This window comes from Tursiops truncatus, chromosome 5 (assembly GCF_011762595.2).
Source record: "Tursiops truncatus isolate mTurTru1 chromosome 5, mTurTru1.mat.Y, whole genome shotgun sequence".
In the NCBI taxonomy this organism is placed as follows: Eukaryota; Metazoa; Chordata; class Mammalia; order Artiodactyla; family Delphinidae; genus Tursiops; species Tursiops truncatus.
In genome coordinates this window covers 94,756,127-94,769,306 of record NC_047038.1, presented here as the reverse complement: position 1 = coordinate 94,769,306, position 13,180 = coordinate 94,756,127, and the positions used below count along the sequence as shown (strand labels likewise).

The 13,180-nt window shown below is 37.3% G+C and overlaps 1 protein-coding gene across 4 annotated transcripts in view; it reads left to right on the top strand.

The window, feature by feature from the left end:
• The window catches only part of ANTXR2 (ANTXR cell adhesion molecule 2), a 172,547-nt gene that overhangs the window by 131,837 nt on the left and 27,530 nt on the right, over positions 1–13,180 (top strand). Inside the window, exon 17 of one of the 4 annotated variants that reach the window (XM_033857175.2) lies at positions 7,775–7,819. The exons of the other annotated variants lie outside the window; for them this stretch is intronic. Within the exon in view, the coding sequence (XP_033713066.1) occupies positions 7,775–7,804 (30 nt within the window). The 3' untranslated portion in view covers positions 7,805–7,819. Of the gene's footprint in view, positions 1–7,774; positions 7,820–13,180 lie in introns of those variants that run through there. 4 annotated transcript variants of the gene reach the window in all.

The window sequence follows — 13,180 nt, the reverse complement described above, 5'->3', positions numbered from 1 at the left end:
AGGAAGAAAGATTTGAATTAACCTTGAAGGATTTGTATAGGTAGAGAAGGCAGAAAAGTTCACATTTGTTCCAGGACAGTGGCTCAACTATTTGTTTTAATCACTTCCAAGCTACAAGTGGGAAAATAATGGGGAATAAATCTACATCATATCCATTTCTGAGGGATCTAGTATATTGGACTCACATTTAGCAATCAATATCCAGCAAATATTTCACTGTACTGTTTCTCAAGCTTTTAGGCTTTTGCCCCACCAGACAAATCATTTTATTGAATTTTGTTTTCTAGTCCTGTATTAGGACCTCATGAAAACATTTTTTTAAAGAGTATTAGCTTCATGACAGGCAGTATACACGGATAGATTGAAGGAAAGAACAGAAGGCTGAGCTAATGCAGGAACCACTGAGTGAGGGCACCAACCAGGGCAAGGAACAATGAGTTTCCATCGGAATGGGAAATAGTTGAAAAAGGGCCTCTAACCGGACTTGATTACTAAGGGGAGCTAGATGTGTGGCAGGGAGAATAAGTAGAAGAGAGAGCACCTGGGGATGGTGCCCTGGAATTGAGCTTGAAGAAAAAGTTGGAAATGCTCAGGAGAAAGTAAGAAATATTGGGTTTTGGGGAAAAAAAAAAAATCACACCTGGACATGAAGACTGGAGAGGCTCCTTAGATAATTGAAACTGTGTTTAAGAGACTGAGGATAAGTTTTCTCCTACTTTAGTACTGGGTATTTTTTCTTGTGGATCAAAATTAACATCTAATTTTAAAATTAGAATTAGCATCCCAACCTCTCATTGACATATATTCTTATTTTCCAATTCTTTGCCATTTTTGATAATATGAAATATGCAGAAACTGAAGGACTGTTGGAATAATCTACGATGGAGGGTGGGTCAGCAGAGGGAATGAGAAAAAATGGAGAAGAAGAAATATTAGCTTTGGTTTGTAAAATTCTGAAGCTATTAACTTGCTCCAGCTATTTTCATCAGCTTAATTCTCTCAAGAGATGTAGTTTTTTTTTTCTCCTAAGGTAGTAGGATTTTCACAAGTCGACAGGGAATAACTGAGAGATGAGGGTCTGTGGTCTCTTGTGAACCATTGTATCTGGAAATAAAGTGTTAAAGAATAATGTGAATGATGATATTGGATGTTTTGAAAGGAATGGTTCAAATAGTAACTACTTAAGTCTTAAATAGACTAGGGAAAGAGTATAAGTAAAGATATGATACAGGAATTTTTGGCTATTTTCTACAGCTGTTACTAAGATTGATGATCCAACAGAGTCTTAGGATGACTGTTTAGTTTAGAAGAATGTGAACAGGTACTGAATAAAATAATGAATATTGAGTAATTTTTTTAAGAGTAGAAGTTTTCTAGTAGTTGGAATCATGCATATTCAAAGAGGACAGCGGTGGTATGATAGCTGTTCTAGTCCTTTCCTAATCCTAAAATTTTGAATATAGTCATCAGTTATGTGCCTTATTTTTTAAATATCAGACCATAATTCATAAATTTTACTATTTGTAAATTGATGTATTTTCAGCAAATCTTTGTAGGAATGATACACATTCACTAACAGAAAGCATTTAGATTCGACCAACTCGTTCAGTGGCTTAGGAAATAACCAAAACTTATCCCGTACCTTCAATGTATCAGCTATGTTGCATTCATTTTTCACTATAGTCCTCATAAAAAGTAAATTCTCCATTATGCACATAGGATGTTAAAAAAGGTTAAACAGCTGGCAAGCAGTAAAGTTTAAACTCAGTTTGATGATACCAAAGTTTTCATTTACATTACACTGGAGTTAGTGACTTGTAAAGATATAATCTACCAAGAAGTAAATTCTTGGGGCATTGAGGGCACTGAGAGTTTATGTGCATGTTTTTGTGTGTATATTATTTATATATTTTAACCTGCAGTATTGGCTTGTGCTTTCCCAGGAAGGACCTCCTTAGAGATAGGGATTATGGCAGGATGGTCACCCACCTGGGACGGTGACAGCTGCTGCAGCTGAATCCAGCCCTTGTCATCATTAATGACCTGCATTTGACACTTTATCCCAGCCATCCTTGTTTAGTGTACAATGTATTGCATTAGAATAATTACTACCTGTCATCCTCTATTTCACAGGCAGCTCTTAGTCATCTCAGACATGTAAGTGTCATGTGATAATATACCAAACCCTTCTTAGCTCCTGTGTTCTCATCCTGTTTCTGGATACCTGTGTCCTCTGTCTTTCCTTTTTCTCATGATATTCAAAAATATTTTATATCTAAATTGAAACATTTTCATTCTGTCACTCATATGGAAAGGATTCATCTCCTTAGTTTTTAAATACTAGCCAGACATTTATTAAGGGATAATATCTTCTGAACATAAAGCATGGCCAACAGATTTAGAGTCTCTATTCGTCCTGCTAAAAATACCAAAGAGGTAGAATAGAAATCAGAGAAAAGGATAGTAGTGCTGACTCAAAGAAAGGGATGACCAAATCCAAAGGGTATAAATCATATACAGAAGGTATTATAATGCCTTTATTAAAAACATTTTTTAATTTAAAGATCTGAGTTACTTCCAAGGACAATTTCCTCTCTTCCTTCCTTCCTCCCTCCCTCTCTCCCTCTCTCCTTCCTTTCGTTTTTACATTTAAGTTTAAGAGAGACACAGGGGATTCACTAAATTACTGAAATGGAAAGGACCTCCATCATGATTTTAAGTCATCATAATATTATTACATATTTATTTGAATGGGTTTAGAAATTCCTTTGTTACAGAGATTGAAGACTGTGACTTTCTTTTTAAAACTTGTATTATCTTTGTTTTGCTTAAAACTCATAGGCATCTGTTTTGGTTTATCTTACTTAGGAGAGTTAATCTAAAATGTGCTTCTGAATTTTTTTGTGTATCTTAATTTGACACTTCAAGAAAACAAAATGTCATGCCTGAAATTTGGAATAACACATGCCTTGTATTCATTATGTAATTTACCCCAGCTTTATTGTCAAAAGACCAGGTTCACTTATCAGCTTTTGAATTTACTGATTGGCCTCAAGCAAATTGTATAACCTCTCTGAATCTTTTTTTTAAACAGGATTTTTCAGCTGAGGCTTTTTATCTGAACCAGAGAACAGGAAAGGTAATTTAAGGAATTATTTTCTCATTCTCCCAAGGATGCTACACAACTAGCATGAAGCTTGGGTGAGAAGTTAGCTTATCATATACAATGGATGCCTCCAAAGGTCTTAAGGCACTCATAGAACCCCTGTTGAGAAAGGCTAATGAGGATTAATAAAATTCCACTATACATATTTTTGCCACTATTTTTCTCATTAACTGAGAAAAAGCTTTGGTTTTGTAAGCTAGAGGTGAATGCCATCAACTAGCAATTTATTTTCTTTAGTTCCCAGATTATCTCTCAATGAAGAGGAGATTTCTCTGAAGCTAAAATTAATTTATCAATTATGTACCTTCTGGATAAATTATAACTTTATAGCAATAATGAACAGAGAGGACACGACAGAAACCTGTTTTTAGATGGGCTTATTCACATATATACTTGTGATATTAAGTTTATGTATACATTATATTAAGTTTGGAAAGCAAACTTTTTTAGAGTTTTGTAATGTTGACTGACAAGATACTTAACAGTAGATAGTAATTATTGTGCGTGCCTATACATATTTGCCATAAGTTGTATCATCACTCAAAAGTGACCTTGTTAGGTGAAGGGGAGAGCAAGAGACATACAGTGCCTCTTGAGAGCAAGTGGAGTGATGCGTATCAGGAGAAGACACTAAAGATTTATTGTCGGTGGCAAAGGAAACACAGATCTCTGCTTGTGCAATAAGTATTTTTGACATCGCCCACAGTAAAAGGTGATTGGAAGCTGTAGGTTAGAAAATGTTCTGCTGGAGCAAAATAATAAACATTTTTATGTTGTTGTTTGTATTTTGAGCTTGTCTTGCTATTTAGTCCCTGTAGCACTTAAAACATGAATGATGGTCATGCCAAACAAATCCCTGTTGTAAATAGGACCTTGCTACCCACATAATCAGATTTACCTAATTGAACCAATATGCAAGAGCAGATTTGGTTATGAGAAGAGGTAGCAATGCAGAGCAACATAATTATTATTTCTTCTTCCAATTTCATATTTTGCTTATGAGCACTCTCTTCCCTATTTACATATGCTAGTTTAAAATAAGACAAATGTGGACAGCCACATGTAAAAGAAGGAAATTAGAAGATTCTCTAACGCCATGTGCAAGAAAATAAACTCAAACTGGATTAAAGACCTAAATGTAAGACCAGAAATTATGGAACTCCTAGAGGAAAACATAGAACACTCTTTGACATAAACCATAGCAATATATTTTTGGATCTGTCTCCTAAAGAAAAGTAAATAAAAGCAAAGTAAACAAATGGGCCTAATTATATTTAAAAGTTTTTGCACAGCAAAGGGAACCATCGACAAAATGAAAAAGCCTAGTGAATGGGAGAAAATATTTGCAAATGATATGACAAATAAGGGGTTAATATCCAACATATATAAGCAACTCATACAACTCAACATCAAAAAAAAACCCCAGACATTCCAATTTAAAAATGGGCAGAAGAACTGAATAGACATTTTTCCAAAGAGGAAATGCAGATGGCCAACAGGCACATGAAAAGATACTCAACATTGCTAATCATCAGGGAAATGCAAATCAAAACCACAATGAGATATCACTTCACACCTGTCAGAATGGCTATCATCAAAAAGTACACAAATAACAAATGTTGGTGAGAATGTAGAGAAAAGGGAACCCTTGTACACTGTTGGTGGGATGTAAATTAGTGCAGCCACTGTGAAGAACAGTATGGATGTTTCTCAAAAAACTGAAAATGGAACTACCATGTGACCCAGCAATTCCACTCCTGGGTATATATCTGAAAAAAACCAAAAACTAATTCAAAAAAGATACATGCACCCCTGCGTTCATAAAAGCATTGTTTACAATTGCCAAGGTGTGGAAGCAACCTAAGTGTCCATCAACAGATGAATGAATAAAGAAGATGTGGTATATATATACAATGGAATACTACACAGCCATAAAAAAGAATGAAATTTTGCCCTTTGCAGCAACATGGATGGACTTGGAGGGGTATTATGCTAAGTGAAATAAGTCAGACAGAGAAAGACATATCCTGTATGATATCACCTATATGTGGAATCTAAAAAATACAGCAAATTAGCTAATATAACAAAAAAGAAGCAGACTCACAGATATAAAGAACAAACTAGTGATTACAGTGGGGAGATGGAAGGGGCAATATAGGGGTAGGGGCTTAAGAGGTACAAACTACTATGTATAAAATAAATAAGGTACAAGGATATATTGTACAACATGGGGAATATAGCCAACATTTTATAATAACTGTAAAGGGAGTATAACCTTTAAAAACTGTGAATCACTGTATTGTGCACACCTGTAACTTATATAATATTATACGTGGACTATACTTCAATAAAATTTTTAAAATAAAATTAAGAAAAATAAGACAAATGCGAATAATCCACTTAGCCTGAAATTTGGAGAGAGGAGAACAATTCTAATTGGAAGAACTGCTTAACCCTAGGGTAGCTGTTCTTAGTGGTCTTAAGACAGCCCCATCGGGCTGAGAAGTAGGGATTACAATTCAGTTGTTATAGTTGGTTCCCATTTGTTTCTGGCAGAAGAAGTAGGCATCTTACATATAGAAGAGGCTCATAGCAATTTGGAATATTATCTATGTGAGTATATAAATTTTCACTTTACTGAGAAAAGAGGTAAAGCATTGTGCCCTTTTTATTGTATATGATATCTAAATCCTAAGGTGTTAGGATAGGACTTTAGTTGATAGGACATAAACTATCTGGTATAGATCTTCAGGTAGCATTAATCATCCTAAAAAAGTACATGCCTTCAATTAATTAAAAAACAAAAACAGGGAGGGTTTTGTGCTTACTACCTATTGTCATTCTTCTTTTTTAAATTTTGGACAGTTCGTGAGAACTGTAGGAAAGCTGTATTTCCTCTGAAGTTTCCATGGGAACAGAATAGGGCAACCCACATTCGATGACTGACTGAATGTGGGCTTGACAACTTGAAGCTCCAGAAATCCCCATGGAGTTGGTTGAGGCCTCTGTTGAAACTGCAACACAAAACAAATTCACACTTTGCCCAGTCCTACTCTCTTCACAGAAATAGGGGTTGTTTCTGAAAGCACTCCTCAATAAACATTTTGCACACAAATATTCATCTTAGTCTGTTCACAGGGGCACATGACCTAACTGACTTATGATACCTGGGTTCCATTCCTGATTGTACTCTTTACTCTGTGCCCTTAAGCACATTCTTAGGCTCTCTAAAACTCATTTTCCTTTTTTTTTTTCTTTTGCGGTACGCGGACCTCTCACTGTTGTGGCCTCTCCCGTTGCGGAGCACAGGCTTCGGACGCGCAGGCTCAGCGGCCATGGCTCACGGGCCCAGCCGCTCCGCGGCATGTGGGATCTTCCAGGACCGGGGCACGAACCCGTGTCCCCTGCATCGGCAGGCAGACTCTCAACCACTTCGCCACCAGTGAAACCCCCATTTTTTAATATTAAAAAAGAAAATTATTTTATAATACCACTTACCACACAGTGTAACTGAAGATTAAATGAAATAGTAAAGCACATAGCCCAGTAATTGAAACCCAGAAAGTTTTTAATAAATATTTGCTATCATATACTTATTATATTTCCAAAGTTAGCAATCTTTTCTTCTCAGTTTCCTCCTCACTCTACATTTTACCACTTTATATATTCTGCTCTAGGAGAGAATAAATTTAAATTAGGCTCTAGTTTGTGTAATTCAGATCTTTTATGACTGCATGGGGCTCCTTCATCCATTCTCCTTCTATCAGAAATATGATGGCTAAACCTTTTGGAGAAGTGCCAAGTGAGCACCACAAAGCCCATCTGAATGGCCATAATGCAAATGGATCTAATGAAAACTGAATATGTTGGTTTCAACTCGTATTGAGGATCTCAAATTGGTGGAGGGTAGGTTTATTAAGACAAAACATAAAATTGCCTCTGTAGCATTATTTTATGTCATATAAATACCCTGCTTCATTTTTGTGAAGATTGTATGAGTTAATACATGAGCAAATGCTCGATAAATGTTAACAAATATTTGAGCCATTAATAACAGTACATGGGAAATCAGTGCATTAATTCCAAAGAAATGATGTAAGATGGATGATGATTGATTTAAAAATCTGGAAGCTGGAATTGTAATGGAAATTTTGAGGAATATGATTATTCCATCTTGAGGTTAACTACTACTATATAAAGAAACTTTGGGGTATATTCCTAAAAAAGGAATTTCCAGATTGGACTTTTGTACATATTACTTAACGTACTAAGTTGTCTTCTCAATCTCCACCTATTTGCCTTCTCACCTTTACCTTCCGTGGGTGATTCTCTGTAGGAGAAATGTGGCGGAGGGTTGAGGGAACCTCACACGCATCATTGAAGTAGCCCTAGTGTGGACGAGTCTGTCTCCACCAAAGCCACTTGAAACTAAGCCCAGATTCATGAGTTAAATAATTCGGGTAATGTTTGAAAAAACAACAATGATCTGTTTGAAAAGCACTTATGCTTGATTTTACCAAGTTTAAGAATAGAAAATAGTGGTGTTACTAGGCAATTACAAAACAACTCTGTAATTTTAACTAAACTTCTTTACCTTCCTATTGGCAGGAATCACTCTACTGCAACCTCAAGCCCTAGGGAGAAAACACTCGGCTAAGAAGGAAGGAGAATCAAAGGGGCAGGAGACTCTGGCAGCAGGGGTGGACATGCTTAATGTATTTAAAAGATTAATAGACTATTGAAATTAAAATTGCCAACACAAAGCATGTTGTACTAAACTCAGGAATATATGTGTAACAACCGTGCAGGCTACAGCTTAGGCCAATGGCTAGCTTTTATATTGTGACAGACATAGCGTAGGGCTTTTTTAAAATTCTGAAGTCTGAAAGAAATACCTTTTATTTGTCACACAAATTAGAAATATACACTTAAGTACAAGAACTCATATTCATGTTTTATTTTCTCCTAAGTAGTACAGTACATCATTTTTTTGGCGTGGTGCCAGAATACAATACTGTAAAAATCTGAACCTTTTTTTCCTACTGCAGCAGTTTAAAATGGTCGTGTGATTTAGTGGTTTTAATGAGTATAAGAGTAGTAATGATTCCTATATATAATACAATATATTAACCACCATGGATAACAAAGTAGCAATACTTAAGGTAATGTACTTCTTTTTCAGCATTATTCAAATTTTTCTATAGGGACTGAATTGCGTATAGAGAGCTTGGCATGAAACTGCAGAAGCATTTTGGATACACTTAATGGGCTTGAATCGTAGAGCTCTCTTCTCTTTCCTGCTTTTACGTTGCTGTTTTGCAGCTCACAAAGATATCCTCCGGAGTAAAATATTCTGTAATTTGTATGAGTAGCACTACTGGTGAGGTTAGGCTTTCCCAGCCTCTAGCAGGTTTTAATTAACTTGATTCAAACTCAGAAGTGAATGACACTCTGCCTTCAGACTTAGCAAGAGGACTTGCCATTTCGTTCAGTATTCTTTCCTTCTGACCATCTCTGTCTAAATGGGCGGTAGTAATGTTTATAACCAACCTCATGAAAGCTTTGCAAAGAGTTGAAATAGCAAATTCCTAAAAAAAGAAGGAATGGATAAGGTAGTCATTTATTAGTAAAAACTAGAATAAAATAGTAACCAGATGTCAAAATATCATTTCTTGTTTTCATTGAAAAGCAATGAAGTATTCAAAAATATTAGGGTGCTTCAGGGCTTCCCTGGTGGTGCAGTGGTTGAGAGTCCGCCTGCCGATGCAGGGGACGCGGGTTCGTGCCCCTGTCTGGGAAGATCCCATATGCTGTAGAGCGGCTGGGCCCTCAGCAGCGACAGGCTGCTGAGCCTGCGCGTCCAGAGCCTGTGCTCCGCCATGGGAGAGGCCACAACAGTGAGAGGCCCGCGTACCGCAAAAACAAAAACAAAAACAAAAATATTAGGGTGCTTTAAAGACACCAGCACAGTGCTAGGTAGCATGGTTGATGTTCAGTACAAATATTTGGCTCCATATTAATTGCTTAATTGCTCCACTTAATTGCTCAAGTTGTACTTTGTCAGTGACACAGCATTTGATGATCTCTTTATTTGTGGTTTAGATAATGAAACAGAAATCTGTTGTTTGAGAATGGCACAATCCAGGCAGTATCTCTATCAGGGTAGATATTAGTTGCAAATTAGAGTTGCAAAACAGTGGCCCAAGTGAGTGGCAGAAAAGTCACTTGCAGATAGACAATTTTCTGCAAATATACTATAGTAAGAATTTCAATAAACATACATCCAAAGGCATATAATCAGAAACTGGCTGCCCTAGCCTAAACTTTTATGGATATTGCAAACAATCTTCCAGAGAATTTCTTCTTCTGCCTTGTTTTTTTTTTTTTTTTTTTTGCGGTACGCGGGCCTCTCACTGTTGTGGCCCCTCCCGTTGTGGAGCACAGGCTCCGGACGCGCAGGCTCAGCGACCATGGCTCACAGGCCCCGCGGCTCCGCAGTATGTGGGATCCTCCCAGACCGGGGCACGAACCCGTGTCCCCTGCATCGGCAGGCGGACTCTCAACCACTGCGCCACCGGGGAGGCCCTTCTGCCTTGTTTTGTGCTATTTTAGATGGTTATATGAGATTGGTTTTCAAGGAATTTTTGAGCCAAATCTGAATCTTTTGAGGTTTTCCTGTTACTGGTGATTGCCTCATTAAGAAACTGAAATGGGCACTTAGTTTTCTTAATGCTACTGTTGAGGCTATAGTGAGTGATTCCCATTCTTTATAACTGAATTAAAAGATTAATTAAATGTATGGGTGTTTTTAAGCTGTATAAAATTAGGGCTCATTCATTTATTAATCTCTTAAGAATAAAGCAAAAATAATTATCACTAATACATTTTTCCTTCTTTCTAACAAAGATTAAAATGAGAAATGCCTCCAAGTGACTGAATGAATGCAAAGTGAAATTATTCCTTACTTGCTGACTTTGTGTCTAGAGTTGTGCAAGAAATAGAAAAATAGAAAATATAAAAATAGTTCTTATTCTTGTGTAGTACTAGGTAGGAATGATTATAAGTGCAAAAGTCATTATAATCCAGAGTGTAATAAATGGCCGGAGCTTAAAGTGAATTATTTTAAATATTGTGCAATAATTTTTAAATTAATTGCTTTCTGATTGTTTCATGTGTTAGTTTTTTTCTCCTTCAATATCTTTTAGGTTTAATAAGAGATTTTTATTTCTTTTGCATCATTCCCCAATCCCTGAGACCAACTTGAATACTGTTGAAATATTTCACTATTTCCTTCCATCAGCAATTATGCCTGAACTTTTATGAGGAAATAAATTATCTTAAAAGGAAAAGAAACTTTGATAGAATTAAAAAAATGTGAGAACATTTTGGCTGTTCGTTTAGGTTTTAGATGTGTGATTAAGGGGAAAACTTCTTGTGTGGGAATCCTCTAAGCAGGATTTTAAAGTACATTTATCCCTTGGTATCTGTTATCCACAGAGGACTGGTTCCAGAACACACCCGCACCCTGCCTGCAGATACCAAAATCTGCAGATGCTCAAGTCCCTTATGTAAAATGGTAGTAGTATTTGCATATAGCCTACACACATCTTCCTGCATATTTTAAATCATCTTTAGATTCCTTATTATACCTAATACAATGTAAATGTGCTTTCTGGAACTTCCTGGAATTTTTTCCGAGTATTTTCAATCTGAGGTTGGTTGAATTTGCCAATGCAGAACCCACAGATACGGAATTGTGGATAGGGAGGGTTGAATGCAATGCTTCCAATTACAGTGCTGATTTAGGAAAGAGAATGGTAAGAGTTTTGAAAGAGAATAGCCAAGGTTTGATGACAGAAGATCTGAAAATAGCAGTTAAATAGCATTGTGTCATTTAAAAATGTATCTGAATAGAGATTGATTAAAAATCCAGTGAAAAAGAATGCACCTACGACTAAATAACTAGGTCATTTGTAGTACTTTTTTTTTTTTTTTTTTTTTGCGGTACGCGGGCCTCTCACTGTTGTGGCCTCTCCCGTTGCGGAGCACAGGCTCCGGACGCGCAGGCTCAGCGACCATGGCTCACGGGCCCAGCCGCTCCGCGGCATATGGGATCTTTCCGTACCAGGGCACAAACCCGTGTCCCCTGCATTGGCAGGCGGACTCTCAACCACTGCGCCACCAGGGAAGCCCTGTAGTACTTTTTTAAGAGCTATGATTGAAACAACTGAACTCCTGGGACTTCCCTGGCGGTCCAGTGGTTAAGACTCCATGCTCCCAATGCAGGGGGCACGGGTTCGATCCTTGGTTGGGGAACTAAGATCCCGCATGTAGCAGGACTCAGCCAAAAAAAGAAAGAAAGAAAGAAAAAAAGAAAAAAAGGAAGGAAGGAAGGAAGGAAGGAAAGAAGAAAGAAAGAAAGAAAGAAAGAAAGAAAGAAAGAAAGAAAGACAACTGAACTCCTTTAAACAGAAGCATCATAGTGATACTGGCAATGATGTGGTCACTCCCTACATTTAGGACTATGAATAGCATCTTAATATTAGAATGTGTGACCTGTAATCAGGTTGTACATATGTCAAGTCCTGATAAATCCTGTTTTCTTACAACTTTAGAATGGGATCAGAGTTTTTGGTGCTTATTTCTCAGAACAGGAATTTATCATTTAAGAAGATAGATCCTACTGGAAGCTAAGTCATCTCCTGAGAGTACATTAACTCAAATGTCACTCTTCAACATGGCTCTACAATAGCTAGACAGCAACAGAAATGCACTACATATTAATGCAGTGAACGTGAAATAGTAAATGCTCCTTCCAAAAACAAGTAGCCAGTGTACACACAGTTGGGCACAGCATTCTCATTCTAAGTCACCTTAGATTCCTGTCCTTTGATTGAATTGTAAACATCTTAAACTTTCTTCACATCACATTACATTTTGCAGCCAGGAGAAATAAGACTTTCTTCCCACTTGATGTCACATACCTTAGGCACCTAAGCATACATGTCAATGTGCTGTCTTGCTCTTTGGTTTCTACTTTGCTTCCTCGTATTCGTGTTTGACCCAGCTTTCACCCAAGTTGCTGCTCCTTCTGGCATTTCCCCCAGTTTTAGGTTCCCTTTTTTCCAGTCCAGCTGGCCTTTGAGCTTCTCCTTTCGTGTTCAGTATTTCTCCCTAGACAATGTGCCCCCCAACTCCTTGTCACTACTTCATTTTTACATTTGTGGTCCGTGATGTGCCACCACAGGTTATGTATAATTTCAGGACTGCTGTTCCTAGTTGAGTAAATTATGTTCTGCATAAAGGTGGAAACCGAGGGACTAATGGGGGCAGTCCCTGAAATCCAGCCCACTTTGTGCTGCCAAGCTGAGTCTTGAGGAAAGGGTGCTTGTTTTGATTGACAAATGCAGGGCCTTTTTTTTTTTTTAAAAAAAAAAAAGGACATACAGTTTTTAATCTCTCCACGTTGGTGGAGGGCATGCATTTTAATTTTAGGAGCATGTTACAAACCTGTCATTCTTAGCAATGGCCAGCACTATTTCGTTGTTTTCTAAATAGAATGTCCGGGGTCAATCCTCTGAAAGCACACAAGATCTCACTCTGATGACTATGTCTCTTTCATGAAAGAACCACTGAATAGATAGATATTTCTTTGGTTTGGAACTTGACTAATGGAGGCTTTTTTTTTTTTTTTGGCTCCAATATCTGCTCTGAAGTTTTATTTAAAACAATCCTATACACCAGACTATTTGCCAGTTCATGTGTGTTAGACAGAAACAGTGGTAGGAACACATGGCACTTATTAGTGTCCATGATGTGTGAGGCATTGGACTTCCTGGGCATGTTCATGGTCCTCCCACTGACTCCGTGAAGCTGTGACGTTGTCCACAATTTATAAATGGGAAAATAAAGTGGAAAAGATACATTGCTCCAAGTCAAATGACTCAAATGGTAGATTTGGTTTTCAAAGTTGGAAAGAGACTACATGCTCCTTTCATCTTATTCAAAAGCATT